General features: G+C 44.8%; 1 protein-coding gene across 1 annotated transcript; it reads right to left on the reverse strand.

Moving 5' to 3' along the window:
• Positions 1-2,585: 2,585 nt before the first annotated feature.
• LOC137522243 (sialic acid-binding Ig-like lectin 8) lies at positions 2,586-16,824 on the reverse strand. The gene is made up of 4 exons (XM_068242274.1): positions 16,764-16,824; positions 10,553-10,927; positions 3,948-3,959; positions 2,586-2,890 (listed from the first exon to the last, which is right to left on the reverse strand). The coding sequence occupies exons 1-4, from the start codon at positions 16,822-16,824 to the stop codon at positions 2,586-2,588; spliced, it is 753 nt and encodes a 250-aa protein (XP_068098375.1).
• Positions 16,825-17,350: the final 526 nt, after the last annotated feature.

The following is a 17,350-nucleotide window of genomic DNA, read 5'->3' on the forward strand; positions in this document are numbered from 1 at the left end:
CTGATTTTACAGAGCACTTATGAAAGTGTCTATTTATCAAGGCTGTTACTTCATGAAAAGCTGAAATTATCAAGCAGTTAGGTAAATTACCGACTTGTGCGGTAAATATCACAACCAATGTCAGTAAATGTTAATTTATCAAGGTTACAGCATGCGGTAAAATATAGTTCCATTACCGACAGTTCTCCTCTGTCGGTATCAGTGCGGGACTCACAGAACTCACAGAAGCAGACGATTACCTATGACTGACAGGAGCAGAAGCCAATAGAAACAGCCTGTCTCCTGAAAGTCCCGATGATACATTTTGATAGGACCGGCAGGCTTCTCCAGTGGGTCTAACTTTCCTACCCCCAGGCAGCCAGCAGAGAGATCACAGAGCAAAAGAGGCTTCCCCCGGCCTCCCTTTGGCAGTTTAACCTCTTAGGTTCCTGTTTGAAGATGCGGAGGAGCTAGTGAGGAAGTCACCTAAGCAGGGCATGTGTAAAGTCTCTTGGAGTTCATCTAAGCTGTAGCAATTCAATTAAATGTTAGGAAAGACTAATGGACAGATTCAAAGCGAGCAGAGGCAGTAGTATAACAAACATTATAGCAAAACATGTACATCTAAAGGGATGTCGGAATGCCTCTTACTATTGTAATTCTGTCTTTGCACACACTCTTCTGCTGTTACTGACAGTGGGCTTCGATAAATTACCGAACTTCTACCACACCTGTGAAAATATTGATGAATTAGCACACAAAAGTCTAAAATACTGAATGCGGTATTTTCCAGACTTGTTTTTTGTTTATTGAACAGCCTTTGGTGAATTGACGGCAAAGTAAAAGCTAAACAGCCATCTTGTACTAGATCTGTCCAGATGGCGTAGTCATTAAATACAGCACTAACAAGAAACTATAGGAGAGAGAACTTTGCCTATTCAAGCTTTCAGTCTATGGGGATAAGGGACTGACACAAGTGGTAATGGGCTCACAATCAAATCCCTACCAGAGACATAGTCTAGTGTCCTTATGATATAGTTTAACCACTTGCGTACAAGCAATCCCGGGCCCCTTAAAGTGTACCTGAGATGATAGACATCTCAGGTAACATGCTTTCCTGAGGCAGCTCAGTCACTCGCCGTCTCCCTGGGTGGCTCTTGTCCCCCGCAATATGGCCCAAAAGCCTGGCTAAGTCGCGCCTTGTTGCGCATGTGTGGCCCAGCCGCACACTCCCCATCGCGCTTCTGTTGTTGGGAGCATTCTGCGCTTGCACAGTACTACTGCACAGGCACCGAACGCTCCCGTTGATGGAAACGCAACTGGAGAGCCATGCGACTGGGCCATCCATGCGGGACAAAGCGACTAAGCCAGGGTACCGGGCTGTACTGCGGGGGACAGGAGCCACCCAGGGAATGGCGATGGACTGAGCAACCTCAAGGTGGTTTAAAGAAGCCCCAGGTAAGTATAGAACCTGAGATGTCTGTCATCTTAAGTTCACTTTAAGGAACAGAGACTGATGGTACTAAAAACAGGTCACAAAAGCCCACTCTCTCTGCTGTCGCTTTGAAATCAGAGCTCTGTGAGCCCGACAGGAGATGATTTCATTGGCTCCTGACCCTGTGATCACTGTGGGCCAATCCTCCATATACCATATTTTTCAGACTATAAGACGCTCCTGACCATATGACGCACCTAGGTTTATAGGACACAGCTAGGTAAAAAAAATATACTAAACCTTCCATGGGGAAGGGGTATACTAAACCTTCCATGAGGAAGGGACATCTGGTAGATTATGCTCCCTTTGTACCTCATGCCCTCTTGTACCTCTTGTGTCTCCCTGTGTCCTCCTCTGTCCCCCTTGTGTCCTCCTGTGTCCCCCATGTGTCCGTTTCTGTCCTCCTTTTTCCCTCCTCTATGCCGCTTTGTGTACCCCTTGTGTCCTCCTCTATGCCCCTTTGGGCCCCCTCTGTCCTCCTCTGCATGGATTGGGCACAATACAGGGAGTCCCCAACATTGCGGTGGGTTGGAGTCAGGAACTCCCTGCATTTGGACTATAAGATGCAGTGAATTTTTTCCCCACTTTTGGGGGAGAAAAAGTGAGTCTTCTAGTGCTAAAAATACAGTATATACATATACTGCATTATTTTTTTTATATTGTATCTAACACATTTACCACTAGGCGCCTCCTATGCTTGGCTTGCACTATCTATCCCCTTTGGTAAATGGATCCCCTTTGGCAAGCCGAGAGGGGGCGGCATTTCCCCTCATGCTTGTTGACTGGTTGCTTCTTGAGCAACCCAATTTTGTGTGTTTATCACGACTATTATTACTTTTGCTTGACCTATAACATGCCACACCAGATTGGGCTCCCGGTATCTGTGTGTTTCTTTCTCTTCACCTCAAGTACACAACAGCATAAGGATGTGACATAAAAGTGAACTCTCAGCGAAAATAGATTTCTTGTTCATCTTATGGGAAAACAGAATGGTAAATCTGACAAGGTAAACTTTTCAAAGTCTGTTCTCTATTTTTTATTTCTTTATAAATGCAGCTTTATATCCACCAGGAACTTTTTTAACAACTCTTCTATATATTTATTTATCAGGTTACCAACCTTCTACTTCAAGGACAATGCTTTCATTTGTGGAACCCACAGCAAGCATAACTCTGCAGGTTAGCATGGACTGGTCATCTTCAGTGGAGGGGGTGAATGTGATGTTAGAGTGGTACGATCTTGTTCCATCTTCATAATCTACAGAGTATCTCTGCGTTACTGTCTTGGTAATTCTTCCTTTCCATGTGATTTGTGGAGTTCTACCAGCACATCTTCCAGGGCTCGTGCAGGTCAGAGTCACATTCTCGCCAGCAACCAGCGTCGGCATGGGGGAGATGATTGGGGTCTCTGTTAATCCTGCATAATGAGATTAGATAAGGTAAAAATATAGATACTTTCTGATATGCTCGAGTGTTGCTGAGTTATTGACCAAAAAAATCTCATAACGTCAGGTTTAGACATGCATGCTTGTTCTGGGGCATCAATCTAGTCAGTCAATTCAATTCAAAAATGAGAACATAGGAGGGGAATAGCAAAATTAAATAAGGAAGAGAAAAAACAGTAATTGCCACATTACTCTCCAGTAACCCGCCTGTAGGGATTTCCTAAATTAATCTCCCACCTTCCCGATCAGGGCTTAATCTTAAAGAATACCTGTACTAAAAAAAAACATCCCCTGGGGGGTACTCACCTCGGGAGGGGGAACCCTTAGGGTCCCAATGAGGCTTCCCCATCCCTATAGCTACAGGCAATTCAGCACTAACCCCCCGAAGCGTCCCGCAGTCCTCCCCGACAAGCCTGACAAGCGCTGATTTATTTACCTTGCTGGGATCCAATGCAGGCACAGTAGCGGCTCTTCTTTCGGGTAAGGAGGAAATAGCCGAACCCGATCGTATCCGCTCTACTGCGCAGGGGCAAAAGGACTCACGCCTGCGGCAGTAGAGCGGATCGATGGGGTTCGGCTATTTCCTCCTTAACCCAAAGGGAGATCCGCTAGTACACCTGCACTGGATCCCGGAAGGAAAATATTTACATGGCCGCACTTTGGGGGTCCTGCAGATGGACAACAGAGGGACAGAAGAGAACGGGGGAAGCCTCCTTAGGATCCAGAGGCTTCACCCCCCCGAGGTAAGTACCCCCCAGGGGACTTTTTCTTAATTACAGGCTTTCTTTAAAGAGAACCCAAGGCAAGAGAAATATGAAGTATTTGTTTCCTTCCAAACAATGCACATTGCCTGGCTGTCCTGCTAATCCAGTGCCTCCTATATTCCTATACATAGAGCCCCAACAAGCATGCAGATCAGATGTCTCTCACTCAAGTCTGACTAGATTAGCTGCATGCTTGTTTGTGGTGTGTCAGTCAACTGTATTGTTTAAAAGGAAATAAATATGGCAGCCTCCAAATGCCTCTCACCTTGGGTTAATTCTAAGAACACAACAAGAAAGACAAAATTGCATAAGTTATCTTGTTTCATCTTATTTTTCTATACTATTGAATACTTATTCAACTTCCTGCATAACGAAAGTATTACAAAATAAGATGAGAAAATAATACAGTAATACTATAAAAATAATAATATTATTATTGTTTTTGTTTATAGAGCACCAACGTATTCCATAGCGCTGTACAATATGCAAAACATACAACAATGGGGAGCATAGATTTATCAGTTCAACATACTGTACAATAAGGACAAATATCAAAGTTCACATAATCAAAGTTATATGCCGGGCGGCTACTGTGGGGTCACATCAGCATGACGGAGTAGCTAAGGAGCTATAGCCCCGATGCATGTTTTACATGCCCCGCCCCAAGCACACTATACATAACAGTTGAAACAGTGCACTAAAACCTACCAGGGCAAACACAGTGCCAGATGGGGAACAGCTTGTTAATGATTATTATCATTCAAAGCATCCATAAAAAGTGATTATTAACCAGCACAGGATAAATAAAGAGCTAATACTGCAGTTGAGGGAGGGCCCTACGGGCCCTTATGGCCCCCGGTGCCGTTGAGACCTCTGCAACCCCTATTGCTACGCCACTGGCGGTGGCACATGCACCGCTCATGTAACAGTCGAAGCCCGGACCAATGCGGAAAAAGACGGAGATGGGGGACACGGAGCTGTACAGCATCAGGCAGCCGCTGTGTACAGCTATGTCAGAAGATGCCAATGCAGAAGAGTACAGAGGCCACGTGGTGCCTAGCAGGGGCGTAACTAGAAATCCCCGGGCCCCCCTGCAAAAAAAATCCGGGTTCCCCCCTCCTCGCTAGGGCCCGCTCATCCCCCCCTCCCTCACCTCGGGCTCTCCTCTCAGCACTCCCCCACCTGGAATCATTATTGGCAGCGGGCGGGCGGCGGCAGGCTGAGCACATACCTCCTTAGCGCAGGGGGTCTCCTGTTTACACAGGAAGTAACATGAAGCACTTTCTGATGGGAACCTCCGGCACTAAGGAGGTATGTGCTCAGCCTACCGCCGCCCACACGCTGCCACTAATGATTCCAGGAGGGGGAGCGCTGATAGGAGAGCCCGAGGTGAGGGAGGGGGGAATTTTCCCCCCTCCCCACCGATCTGCGGCCACGCTCTCCTCTTATGTTGCGACCCCTCCTGCCCCCAAAAAGTCCCTGAGTGGGCCCAGGGAGCCCCCCCCCCCCCCCCCCCGCGGGGGCAGGGGTCGCATCCCCTATCGTTACGCCGGTGGTGCCTAGTGTAGTGTAGTGAAGTGTAGTGTACTATAAGTGCTAGTGTGCAGCAGGGATTAGTGTAGTGTAGCTTAGAGACAGGTTTTTTTTGGGGGGGGGGGGGAAGAGGGTAAAAGCTCCGTAAGACACCCCTGCACCATAGACACAACTAGGTTTAGTTATATTTTTCCCTCTTATTTTTTCTCAAAACCTAGGTGCGTTAAATGGTCCTGTGCGTCTTATGGTCCAAAAACTACGGTAATAGAACATAAGTAGCAAAGAAAAGAGTCTCATATTTTTATTTTCAGTTATATAGCTTTTTTGTATAACATTGCATCATCCTGTGATATTTGCAATTTACAAACCACACTGTATTTTAAACTGTAAAACAAAGCAGAGCTAATGACCCGTTGAACTTCCTTGCAGTAAAAATGTATCTGAAGCTGTCTCTAACTGTTTCTTGGCTGTTCAAGTGCTTCAGAAAACAAGACTGTCTTCGACCCAAGTTGGAGCTCAGCGAAGATAACTGAAGTTTCTTAACTGAAAGACAATATGAGATTTTCTTTGCTACTAATACGCTATTCATTATTAGGAATGGCCCAGCCTAGGAGAACTCATGGAGAAGCATGTGATCAGTTTGATCAGCTGATAGATTTGTAAGGTTTTGATTTGCTGGTCATGATCATGTTTTAAACCAGGAAGTCATCACAGCAAATCAGAGGCTTACAAATCTATCAGCTGATCAGACTGATCATATGCTTCTCCATGAGTTCTCCTAGGCTGGGCCATCCCCATTCATTATCCGGACTACACATACTGTACATTTAGGGTGGCCATCCGTCCGGATTTAGGCCGGACAAGCCAGTTTTTGGACTGCTTGTCCTTCGTCCGGCGCAAGGCCAGGACGGACAGCCAGATGTCCTCCTTTTTGGGCTGTGTGGAGGAGGGAGAGAGCGCAGAGAAGAGGAAGCGGTGGGCACAGTGGGAAAGGGGGGACATATCCCCCCCCCCTCTCCTCACCTTTGGGCTCCCCCTTCCTTGCTCTCCCCTCTAGAACTAAAGTTTTGGGGTGACTGGCAGCGGGCGGGAATTACCTCTGCCTCGCTCCAAGCGCTGCGTAGTGACATCCGGTTCATGAGTTATTTGAGCCTGTTCTTTCCTGTGAGTGTAATGATCTGACTCATCCACTGAGCCGTGGATGAAACAGGAACTGCAGCTAAACACTGTGTGCAGCTACAGTTCCTGTCTCATCCACTGAACTGATTCGGTTTAGTGGATAAGTCGGTCACAGGAAAGAACAGGCTCAAATGACTCATGAACCTGACATCACTACTGCTTCGCCGTGGAAGGAGGCAGGTAAGTCTCACCCGCTGCCAGCCACCCCAAAACTTTAGTTCTAGATGGGAGAGCAAGGAAGGGGGAGCCCAAAGGTGAGGAAAGGGGGGGAGATGTCCCCCCTTTCACACTCCTGTACCTACCGCTCTCCCTTCACTGAGCTCGCTCCTCCTGCCAGGGACACCTGGCTAACTATTCTGGGGACACCTATAGACCTGGCTACATATACTTGGGATACCCATAGCCCTGGCTAAATATACTGGGGACACCTATAGACCTAGCTATATATACTGGGGACACTATACACCTGGCTATCTGTACTGGAGAGTGGAGACACCTATACACTTGGCTAACTATTCTGGGGGAACCTAAAGACCTGGCTACATATACTGGGGACACCTATAGACCTGCCTAACTATTCTGGGGACACCTAAAAACCTGGCCATCTGTACCGGAGACATCTATAGACCTGGCTAACTACTCTGGGGACACCCAAAGACCTGGCTACCTATTCTGGGGACATTATACACCTGGCTACCTATTCTGGGGACAACTATACTCATGACTACTTATACTGGGGACACCTATAGACCTGGCTACCTATGCTGGGGGTACCTATTTTGGGGGAACTGCTGTCAGATTATCTGTATTTTTGGGGAACCGCTGTTAACAGATTAAGTGTATTTTGGGGAACCGCTGCCAGATTATGTATGTTAGGGGCATGGCTGCTGCCAGATTTTGCATATTTTGGGGAACTGCTGCCAGATTGTGTATGTTTGGGGGACCACTGCTGCCAGATTACATGTATTTTGGGTGTTATGTGTATTTTGGGTGATCTGCTGCCAGGTTTCACGTATTTTGGGGAACTGGTTCCAGATTATGTGTATGTTGGGGGAACTGCTGCTGCCACATTGTCTATTTTGGGGGAACCACTGCCATATTATTTGTATTTTGCAGGAACTTCTACCATATTACGCGTATTTTTGGTGAAATGCTGTCAGATTACATCTATTTTGGGGGGCTACACTACGGCAGAGCTCAAACTTCCCCGGCAGACAATTTACACCACTGCTAATGTCATGTATATTTGGCCCCACCCATGACCACGCCCACGTTATGCTTGACCACACCCACTTTTGGCACGCTCAGTACGATGTCCTCCTTTTCAGGGTGTGATGTCCTCCTTTTTGGGGTACTGCAAGTGGCCACCCTATGTACATTTCAATATATCATACGTTTTTTGCTTTTTTTTTTCGCTTCAGTTTCACTTTAAGGCCCCATTCACACTTGAACGGGAATCGCACAATTCTCGCTCAGCGCAAAATGCTAGCGGTTTTTAAAAACCACTAGGCCATGTAAGCCAAAGGCAGTGTTCTTACTGCTGCGTTTTTAGTTACCGTTAACCGCAAACGCGTGACATGCAGCGTTTTGTTGGCGAATCTCAATTAGTGATCGCGATTAGCATGTGTAGCACAGTGATTTTTAGGCATATGAAGTTTCACCAAATATCCAGTCTGCAGATTTGCAAGAGGGTCATACCAACATACAGGAGCTGCAGAATTTATAAATATAGTTTAATATGTTCAAAAGCTGTTAACAGAGTGTCAGGACAGGCAAAATAAACCTCTTTAATTGTGTCATTAGCTAAAACTGAGGAAAGTGTTAACAGGCTGAATCTTAGCAATGGACTCTTCCAGAAAGCCCCCTGTGTATTCCACCTGTTGGTTTGGTCTCCTCAGTGCAAAGATTGACTGTGGAAGAGGTAGGATCTCTGTCTATGTTCTCTGAAGCTAAAGTTAATCTATCTGCTGTAAAAAGTTATGATCTATATCCATAATAGTTCTGTAGAATGTAAAGAGTTATATGTGTGCTTTTTAGCAGCCTGTAGGCCCTGCAGCACATGCTAAGCTGAGTACATGATGTTAGTTACAGAGCCATGTGCTCTTCCTGAAATGGCTGCTGTATATAAGACATGCAGTGTTTCACATCACCCTGCTGCAGAATCTCTGTAAAATGTTTTCTCTTGTTCATTTTCATGTATGCTTTGTTATATATATCCTGTACTATGTATGTGGGAATGTAATATAATGACTGCCTGTTATGATATAGGTGGGCTGGTGGCCTGACAGTATCCCAGATGCATCCATCTGAAAATGGCGCCTGTGACAAATGGCACACAGTGTTGCCGCTAATCCGTTTGCCGCTTATCGCTATTTAACGTTAAAGCCTTATTGTTATTTAGCGATAACACACAGAACCCTCTCTGTACCTATCCCTAACCCCTAAACCCCCCTGGTGTTGCCTAACCCTAAGACCCCCCCCCCTGGTGTTGCCTAACCCTAAGACCCCCCCCCCCCCTGGTGTTGCCTAACCCTAAGACCCCTCCCTGGTGTTGCCTAACCCTAAGACCCCTCCCTGGTGTTGCCTAACCCTAAGACCCCCCCCTGGTGTTGCCTAACCCTAAGACCCCCCCCTGGTGTTGCCTAACCCTAAGACCCCCCCTGGTGTTGCCTAACCCTAAGGGCTGGAACCCACAGGAGCGCTTTTGGCAGCGTTTTGGCAGCACTGCGATACGCTAGCAGTTTGCCAAAACGCTGGGCTAATGTTAATGGATGGGGCAACTTCCACAGGAGCGTTTGCGTTTCCCAGAAACGCAAACGCAGGACCTGCAGCATTTTGGGAGCGTTAGCGCTTCAATGTAAAGTATTGAAACGCTAGCAGAAACGCTCAGCAAAACCTAAACTGAGCGGTTTTGCTAGCGTTTTGCGGTTAAGCACACTGTAACAAAATGAAAAATAATTCACAGGACCAATCAGGATAAAAACGCAAAACGCAAAACACGAGGCACCCGCTGGGGAAAAAAATACAACGTTGCAAAACACGACCAAAAACGCGCATGAATCCGCTTGCAAACCGCTCAGACAAAACGCTAGCGGTTGCGTTTTGCGTTTGCGGTTTTCAGTGGGTTCCAGGCCTCAGACCCCCCCTGGTGGTTCCTAACCCTAAGACCCCCTGGTGGTGTATATTGTACTGTAACTATACCTAACCCTACTCTCACACAGAACCCTCCCTGTACCTAACCCTAACCACCCCCTTGGTGGTGCCTAACCCTAAGACCCCCCTAGTGGTGCCTAACCTTGACAGTGTTACATTAAATCCATTCACCGTTTTGCAGTTAAATAACGTCTGCAGTTTGGCTTATGTAGGGCGCTATTGATAAATAACGTTAGTGTGTGCCACTATTGATAAATAACGTTAGTGTGTGCCACTATTGATAAATAACGTTAGTGTGTGCCAGTATTGATAAATAACGTTAGTGTGTGCCGTTTTTCTTCTTTTTTCCTTGTGCGCCATTATTATGCAGTACTAACGATAAATAGCGATAAGCGTATCTTTTTAATGCAGCGCCATTTTTATGCATAGGCGCTGTGCGCCATTATTCACTGATCCCGTGGCAGTGTTTCCCTGTTGTCTTACAGGTTTGTTGCTGTAATGTTCATGTTATTGTTCTATGTAAAATCCACTATACGACCACTGTTTTATGATATTTTGTGAGTGCAAAGATTGACTGTGGAAGAGGTGGGCTGGTGGCCTGACAGTATCCCAGATAGTGGCAGTGTTTCCCTGTTGTCTTACAGGCTCCAGCCAAGTGCACTCCACCTCAATAAAGCTTTTAAGCACAGAAGGCCTGAGTGTCATCCCTTTCAGTCCACTTGGAGTTTATGCTGGAGGAGCTGGTGGCCGAGTGAGTGTGAAAGCTGGAAGTGTCGCAGATGGTGTAAGAAAGAGAGGGTTACACGTGCATAGCTCCCAAAACGCTGCAGTGTCCTCGTTAATCGTGGAAAAATCCCTCCCCCCAAAATGCCGGCGATAATCGCCGTCGTTTTGTCGTTTTAGGTGTGAATGGGGCCTAAAGTGCTTATTCATGGATGGTCAACAGAAAGTTGAGAGTTTTCCTTGTATATAGTGGTAAAGTTATTACAGATACGCTTCACTCACTAGTAACTCTCACAGTAATCCTGACATCAGTAAAGGAATACTGGACTCCACCATCTTCCATCTGGAATGTGTAAGAACCTGCGTCGTCAAACCTTGCATCGGAGATTCTTAGAGAGCAATCTCCTTTCCACACATCTCCAGTTAGGAAGAATCTCCCTCTGGTATTAGAGGTACTGTCCTCGTTGCTATTCTTTGTAGCCACGATATCGCCCTCGTCTTTCAACCACATTCCTTCAGAATTTTGGGATAAAGTATTAATTGAAGGAACCGTGAAACTACATCTAATGTGCACGCAAAGCCCACGCTGCACTGTGACTCTTCGAGGGGCTCGTAAGGAAAATCCTGGGATTTGTGACACCCCCTGCGAATCAGTTTCTTAAAAATAGAAGGGGAAAAAGACAAGTTCATATTTAGATATGCTGTCAATAAAAATAAACTTCAGGTTCAAACAAAACCAGTGTTCACAGTGCCCACCTTGTGTTTGAGTATAACACAGCACGTTAAATGAAAGTGCAGCGTGCTGTGCGTTATACTCGTATTTGGCTGCGTTAGACTGTTTGCACATGCTCAGTAATGTTTTTTTTTTTTTTTTTTAATGTGCCGCATGCGCCGTTTTCGTTCGGTCCGTATGCGTCAAAAAGTATGCATCGCGTACGCATGAAGAGACGCATAACGCAGTGCAATGTAACATCCAACTTCAAAGCTAACATGCGTTGCGTTAGGGGCACGTTATGGGACCTTAACGTCGCATCAAACGCAACGTCCAAGTGTGAAAGACCCCTAAATGAAGCAAAGTATACCTGTATATAAATACTAGTGAGGAGCACAAGTTTCACAGTCATCATTTTGCATCAAAATTCACAATTATGATGCAAAATCGTCATGTGAAATATCTGGAAAATCGTAACTAATTTCGGCTGTAATTGTAATCAGGAACTGTAATTTTACATTTTCACGTAATTTTAACCACTTCAACCCAAAGACGTTTTTACCCTAACGGACAGGAGCGATTTTCACCTTTCAGTGCTCATCCCTTTCATTTGCCAATAGCTTAATCACTACTAATCACAATGAAATGATCTATATTTTGTTTTTCTCACCACCAATTGGGCTTTTTGGGATTGATATTTGTTTTCAACAATTACTTTATTTTCTATGCATTTTAAAGGGAAAAACAAGGAAAAAATACACTATTTCATCCCCTATAGTTTTAATATTAACACTGCTACTGTGCATAAAACCCACACATTTTAGCTGACTGTGTTATGGTAATCACAAGATTTTAATTATGTCCCTAGTACAAAGTATGGTGACAATATAGTATTTGGAAATAAAGGTGTCTTTTTTTTTTTTTTTTGGTGGGTTTTTGTCTCACTATTTTCACGCGCACACACGGGAGCGCGCACGCGTACAGCAGCAGCAACACTGTCTGAATTATAAAAACGTCCTGGAGTGATTAAGAGGCTCTAGCAGGACGTTTTTATAAGTCAGGTTGTCATAAAGTGGTTAATTTACTTTTGTGCCAACTTTAGCGGTTAATAGCACAGCCCCCATTCATGCTTTTGTCACCAAAATTGCTACATACAGTATGTTAAGGAGAATAATGGGCAGAAGTCAAAAATAAATGTTTCAAAAAGATCCAAAAAAAGATTTTAAAAAATGCAAAGGAAAATGTTTTTTTAAACTCAGAAAAATCACAGTTTATGAACCATTTTTTCCTTTGTATTTTTAAAAATCGATTTGCTCAAAAACTACAAATGTTTTTAGGGAAAAAAATGGACTTGTACCCACTATTCTCTGTAACACATGTAGCAATTTTGGTGGCAATAGCATGTATGGGGACTTTGCTATTAACCGCTAAAGTCGGCACAAAATTATATAAAAATTACGCAAAATTACAAATGGATTACTTAAACCTAAGATATTCAGAGCAACTAACGGTAACACCAGTGTTCTCCCCAGGCTCTTTTAGCTGGGTGCTCCACCCGGCTAGTTTTGGTGACCACCCGGCTGTCATCGGCTCATCTCCTATGCTGTAAGCAGAGTTGCTCACAGAAGCGCTGGCCCTGCATTCTCTCATCTCGGCCCACCCGGCTACTTTTTCATGCCACCCAGCTACTATTTCATACCACCCGGCTGGAAAAAAATTCTGGGGAGAACACTGTAACACCATAATTAACTATGTGCCCTTAGGGTTATTTATATACTATACATAAAAATCAATTGAATTTACAAATCAAAATTACATATGGACGAAATTGCTAAACTTTTTGTGAAACTTCACGCAATTGTAATTAGCTGATTACGATCACCACTAATAAACACAGAAACACAATCAGCCTTTTCTTCTGTAAATATAATTACATAGTTACATAGTTATTTTGGTTGAAAAAAAGACATACGGCCATCGAGTTTAACCAGTACAAAGTACAACTCCAGCCCGTCCCCCACATACCCCTGTTGATCCAGAGGAAGGCGAAAAAACCCTTACAAGGCATGGTCCAATTAGCCCCAAAAGGGAAAAATTCCTTCCCGACTCCAGATGGCAATCAGATAAAATCCCTGGATCAACATCATTAGGCATAACCTAGTAATTGTAGCCATGGATGTCTTTCAACGCAAGGAAAGCATCTAAGCCCCCTTTAAATGCAGGTATAGAGTTTGCCATAACGACTTCCTGTGGCAATGCATTCCACATCTTAATCACGCTTACTGTAAAGAACCCTTTCCTAAATAAATGGCTAAAACGTTTTTCCTCCATGCGCAGATCATGTCCTCTAGTCCTTTGAGAAGGCCTAGGGACAAAAAGCTCATCGGCCAAGCTATTATATTGCCCTCTGATGTATTTATACATGTTAATTAGATCTCCTCTAAGGCGTCTTTTCTCTAGACTAAATAAACCCAGTCTATCTAACCTTTCTTGGTAAGCGAGACCTTCCATCCCACGTATCAATTTTGTTGCTCGTCTCTGCACCTGCTCTAAAACTGCAATATCTTTTTTGTAATGTGGTGCCCAGAACTGAATTCCATATTCCAGATGTGGCCTTACTAGAGAGTTAAACAGGGGCAATATTATGCTAGCATCTCGAGTTTTTATTTCCCTTTTAATGCATCCCAAAATTTTGTTAGCTTTAGCTGCAGCGGCTTGGCATTGAGTACGATTATTTAACTTGTTGTCGATGAATACTCCTAAGTCCTTCTCCAAGTTTGATGTCCCCAACTGTATCCCATTTATTTTGTATGGTGCTAGACCATTGGTACGACCAAAATGCATGACTTTACATTTTTCAACATTGAATTTCATCTACCATGTATGTGCCCATATAGCCATCCTATCCAGATCCTGTTGCAATATGACACTATCTTCCTGAGAGTTGATGATTCTGCACAATTTTGTATCATCTGCAAAAATAGCAACATTGCTCACTACTGCATCTACTAGGTCATTAATAAATAAATTAAAAAGCACTGGACCCAGTACAGACCCCTGTGGGACCCCACTGCTAACAGTCTCCCATTTTGAGTACGATCCATTGACCACAACTCTTTGTTTTCTGTCCATTAGCCAGTTCCCTATCCATGCACACAGACTCTTCCCCAGTCCTTGCATCCTCAACTTTTGCACCAGACTTTTGTGGGGAACAGTGTCGAAGGCCTTTGCAAAGTCCAAGTATATCACATCTACAGCATTCCCAATATCCATATTAGCATTCACTACCTCATAAAAGCTGAGCATGTTAGTCAAACAGGACCTGTCTTTAGTAAACCCATGTTGATGCTGAGAAATAAGATTATTTTCTACTATGAAGTCATGTATAGTATCTCTTAGTAACCCCTCAAATAGTTTGCATACAACTGATGTTAAGCTTACAGGTCTATAATTTCCTGGATCTGATTTTTTGCCCTTCTGAAATAATGGGAAAACGTGGGCTGTACGCCAATCCACTGGGACTCTGCCAGTTGCAAGAGAGTCACAAAAGATAAGATAAAGGGGTTTAGCTATAACTGAACTTAATTCCCTTAGGACCCGAGGATGCATGCCATCCGGGCCAGGTGCCTTGTCTATTTTTAATTTATTTAGTCTTGCCTTCACTTCTTCCTGCGTTAAGTATTTAATATTACAGCTAGAAGATTGAGACTCTTCTGCCTCTGTAAATTGCAACAGTGCTGTTTCCTTTGTGAAGACAGAAGCAAAGAAAGCATTTAATAACTCTGCCTTACCTTGGTCATCCACCATTGAGTTCCCACCCTCATCCTTTAGGAGTCCTATACAGTCAACCTTTCTTTTTTTTAGAGTTGATGTACTTGTAAAACTTTTTTGGGTTAGATTTGATATCCCTAGCGATTTGATTTTCAGCTTCGATCTTTGCCTGCCTAATTTCTTTTTTACAATTTTTATTGCACTCCTTATAATTGCTTAGTGCAGCCTCGGTCCCCTCCTGTTTTAGGACCTTATAGGCATTCCTTTTCCTCTTCATTTTATCCCTAACCTTTCTATTCATCCATAGAGGCCTTTTTTTTATTCCTAGACATTTTGTTTCCATATGGGATATACATACTACAATATTGATATGTATATAGAGTTAATTCCCCCACATAGTGGCCTTATGATTTTTGGTGCTGCCAGCTTAATGCCTTTACTTTCAGCGCTGAGAATATCAGGCAAAATCCAATGGACTGCAGTGCTGGTCCTGAGCTGAAGATCAAATAAAAGAACTAATATGCTCCATAGCTCCATTCAGGAACCACATTTGGGATTAGCAAATCACAGTCTAACACTTTTTAGTGATTTCTTACCCCTACAAGATGAAGCTTGTTTGCACCTTAGTGTAATTTCTCACTATTCCTGAGCACAGCAGTCTCTACACCCCAAATATCACTGGGAGGTTTTGTTGATCAATGTATTTATTTATTTTTTTAGCCAGGTATAGCTGCCACCAGTATAAGAAGCCAGTTATAGCTGCCACCAGTATAAGAAGCCAGGTATAGGTGCCCCCACTATAGGAAGCCAGGTATAGGTGCCCCCAATATAGGAAGCAGAGTATAGGTGACCCCAGCTTTTGAGGTAGGTAGGTAGCTAAATATAAGTGCCCCCAGTATAGGAAGACAGTTGTGTCCCCAGGGGACAGTTGTGTCCCCAGGTATGGGTGTCCCCAGTACAGCAAGCAAGGTACAGATGCCCCCAGTATAGGTAGCAAGGTATAGGAGCCCCCAGTATAGGCAGCCAGGCACAGATGCCCCAGCATTGGTAGCCAGGTATAGGTGCCCCCAGTATAGGTAACCTGGTATAGGTGTCACTAGTATAGGTAGCCAGGTACCGGTGTCCCCAGTATAGGAAGTCAGGTATAGATGCCCCAGTATTTATAGCCAGGTATAGATGCTCCAGCATTTATAGCCAGGTATAGATGCCCCAGCATTTATAGCCAGGTATAGATGCTCCAGCATTTATAGCCAGGTATAGATGCCCCAGCATTTATAGCCAGGTATAGGTGCCCCAAGTATAGGAAGCCAGGTATAGGTGACCTCAGTATAGGAAGCCAGGTATAGGTGCCCTCAGTATAGGAAGGCAGGTATAGGTGCCCCCAGTATAGGAAGGCAGGTATAGGTGCCCCCAGTATAGGAATCCAGGTATAGGTGCCCCCAGTATAGGAAGCCAGGTACAGGTGCCCCCAGTATAGGAAGCCAGGTATAGGTGCCCCCAGTATACAAAGCCAGGTATAGGTTGCCTCAGTATAGGAAGCCAGGTATAGGTTGCCTCAGTATAGGAAGCCAGGTATAAGTGCTCCCAGTATATGAAGCCAGGTACCAGGTATAGGTGTCCCCAGTATAGGTAGCCAGGTATAGGTGCGTATATTACACGTCATGCAGGGAAACAGGAAGTAGAGAGAAGCCAGCTGCCGAGAAGGATGGACGAGTTGCATGGAGCAGGAATGGTGGGTCATTTACATTATAAAATGCAGTATAAAATCTTTCTATTGCCCATGTAATTCAGGGTTTAGCTATTTCTGGCACCCAAATTACAGTGATTTTATTGTAATTCACCCTGCATCGCATTGCATAGTTAACATTACGGCTTATGCCGGCGCCAAGCATGCATGGAAACGACGTGACCCGTGCACAGAGGTATGTGGATACAGCATGAACATAGTTCTGTGCTTACCTTAGGTAGTATACATTAAGAATCAAGTAGTATTGAATAGACTCCACTTACCTGTCCAGAACATACTGAAAGCCACAACGATACATTTCCTCAGAAGAAATCCATATGTCATCTTCCTCATGTGTGATGTGCTTTGTAGCAATACAATATGTGCAAGCTATGATAAAAATATGTCAATAATAATAGCAATAGCAACTTAAAATTTTCTTAACATTAGTGTTTTTTCATTGACATTGTCCTGTCACAATAACAAATCAGTCACATGATAATGTAAACACTCATATCGTGTTAACCTCCTTGGCGGTAATCCCGAGCTGAGCTCGGGGTATGCCGCCGGAGGTCGCCGCTCAGGCCCTGCTGGGCCGATTTCAATTTTGTAAAAAGCAGCACACGCAGCCGGCACTTTGCCAGCCGCGTGTGCTGCCCGATCGCCGCCGCTCCGCGGCGATCCGCCGCGTGCAGCGGCGAAAGAGGGTCCCCCCAGCCGCCCGAGCCCAGCGCAGCCGGAACAAACAGTTCCGGCCGGCGCTAGGGGCTGGATCGGGCGGCTCTGACGTCAGGACGTCGACTGACGTCCATGACGTCACTCCGCTCGTCGCCATGGCGACGAGGAAAGCGAAACAAGATAGGCCGCTCAT

Source organism: Hyperolius riggenbachi, chromosome 6 (genome assembly GCF_040937935.1).
Source record: "Hyperolius riggenbachi isolate aHypRig1 chromosome 6, aHypRig1.pri, whole genome shotgun sequence".
Taxonomy (NCBI): Eukaryota; Metazoa; Chordata; class Amphibia; order Anura; family Hyperoliidae; genus Hyperolius; species Hyperolius riggenbachi.

Bases quoted from the DNA above. Each gene is read 5' to 3' on its own strand.
- LOC137522243 (XM_068242274.1), bottom strand. From the start codon at position 16,824: ATGACATATGGATTTCTTCTGAGGAAATGTATCGTTGTGGCTTTCAGT. The intron at 10,928-16,763 runs GTAAGTGGAGTC...TCTATTTTTAAG, and splicing joins TTTCAGTATGTTCTGGACAG to AAACTGATTCGCAGGGGGTG.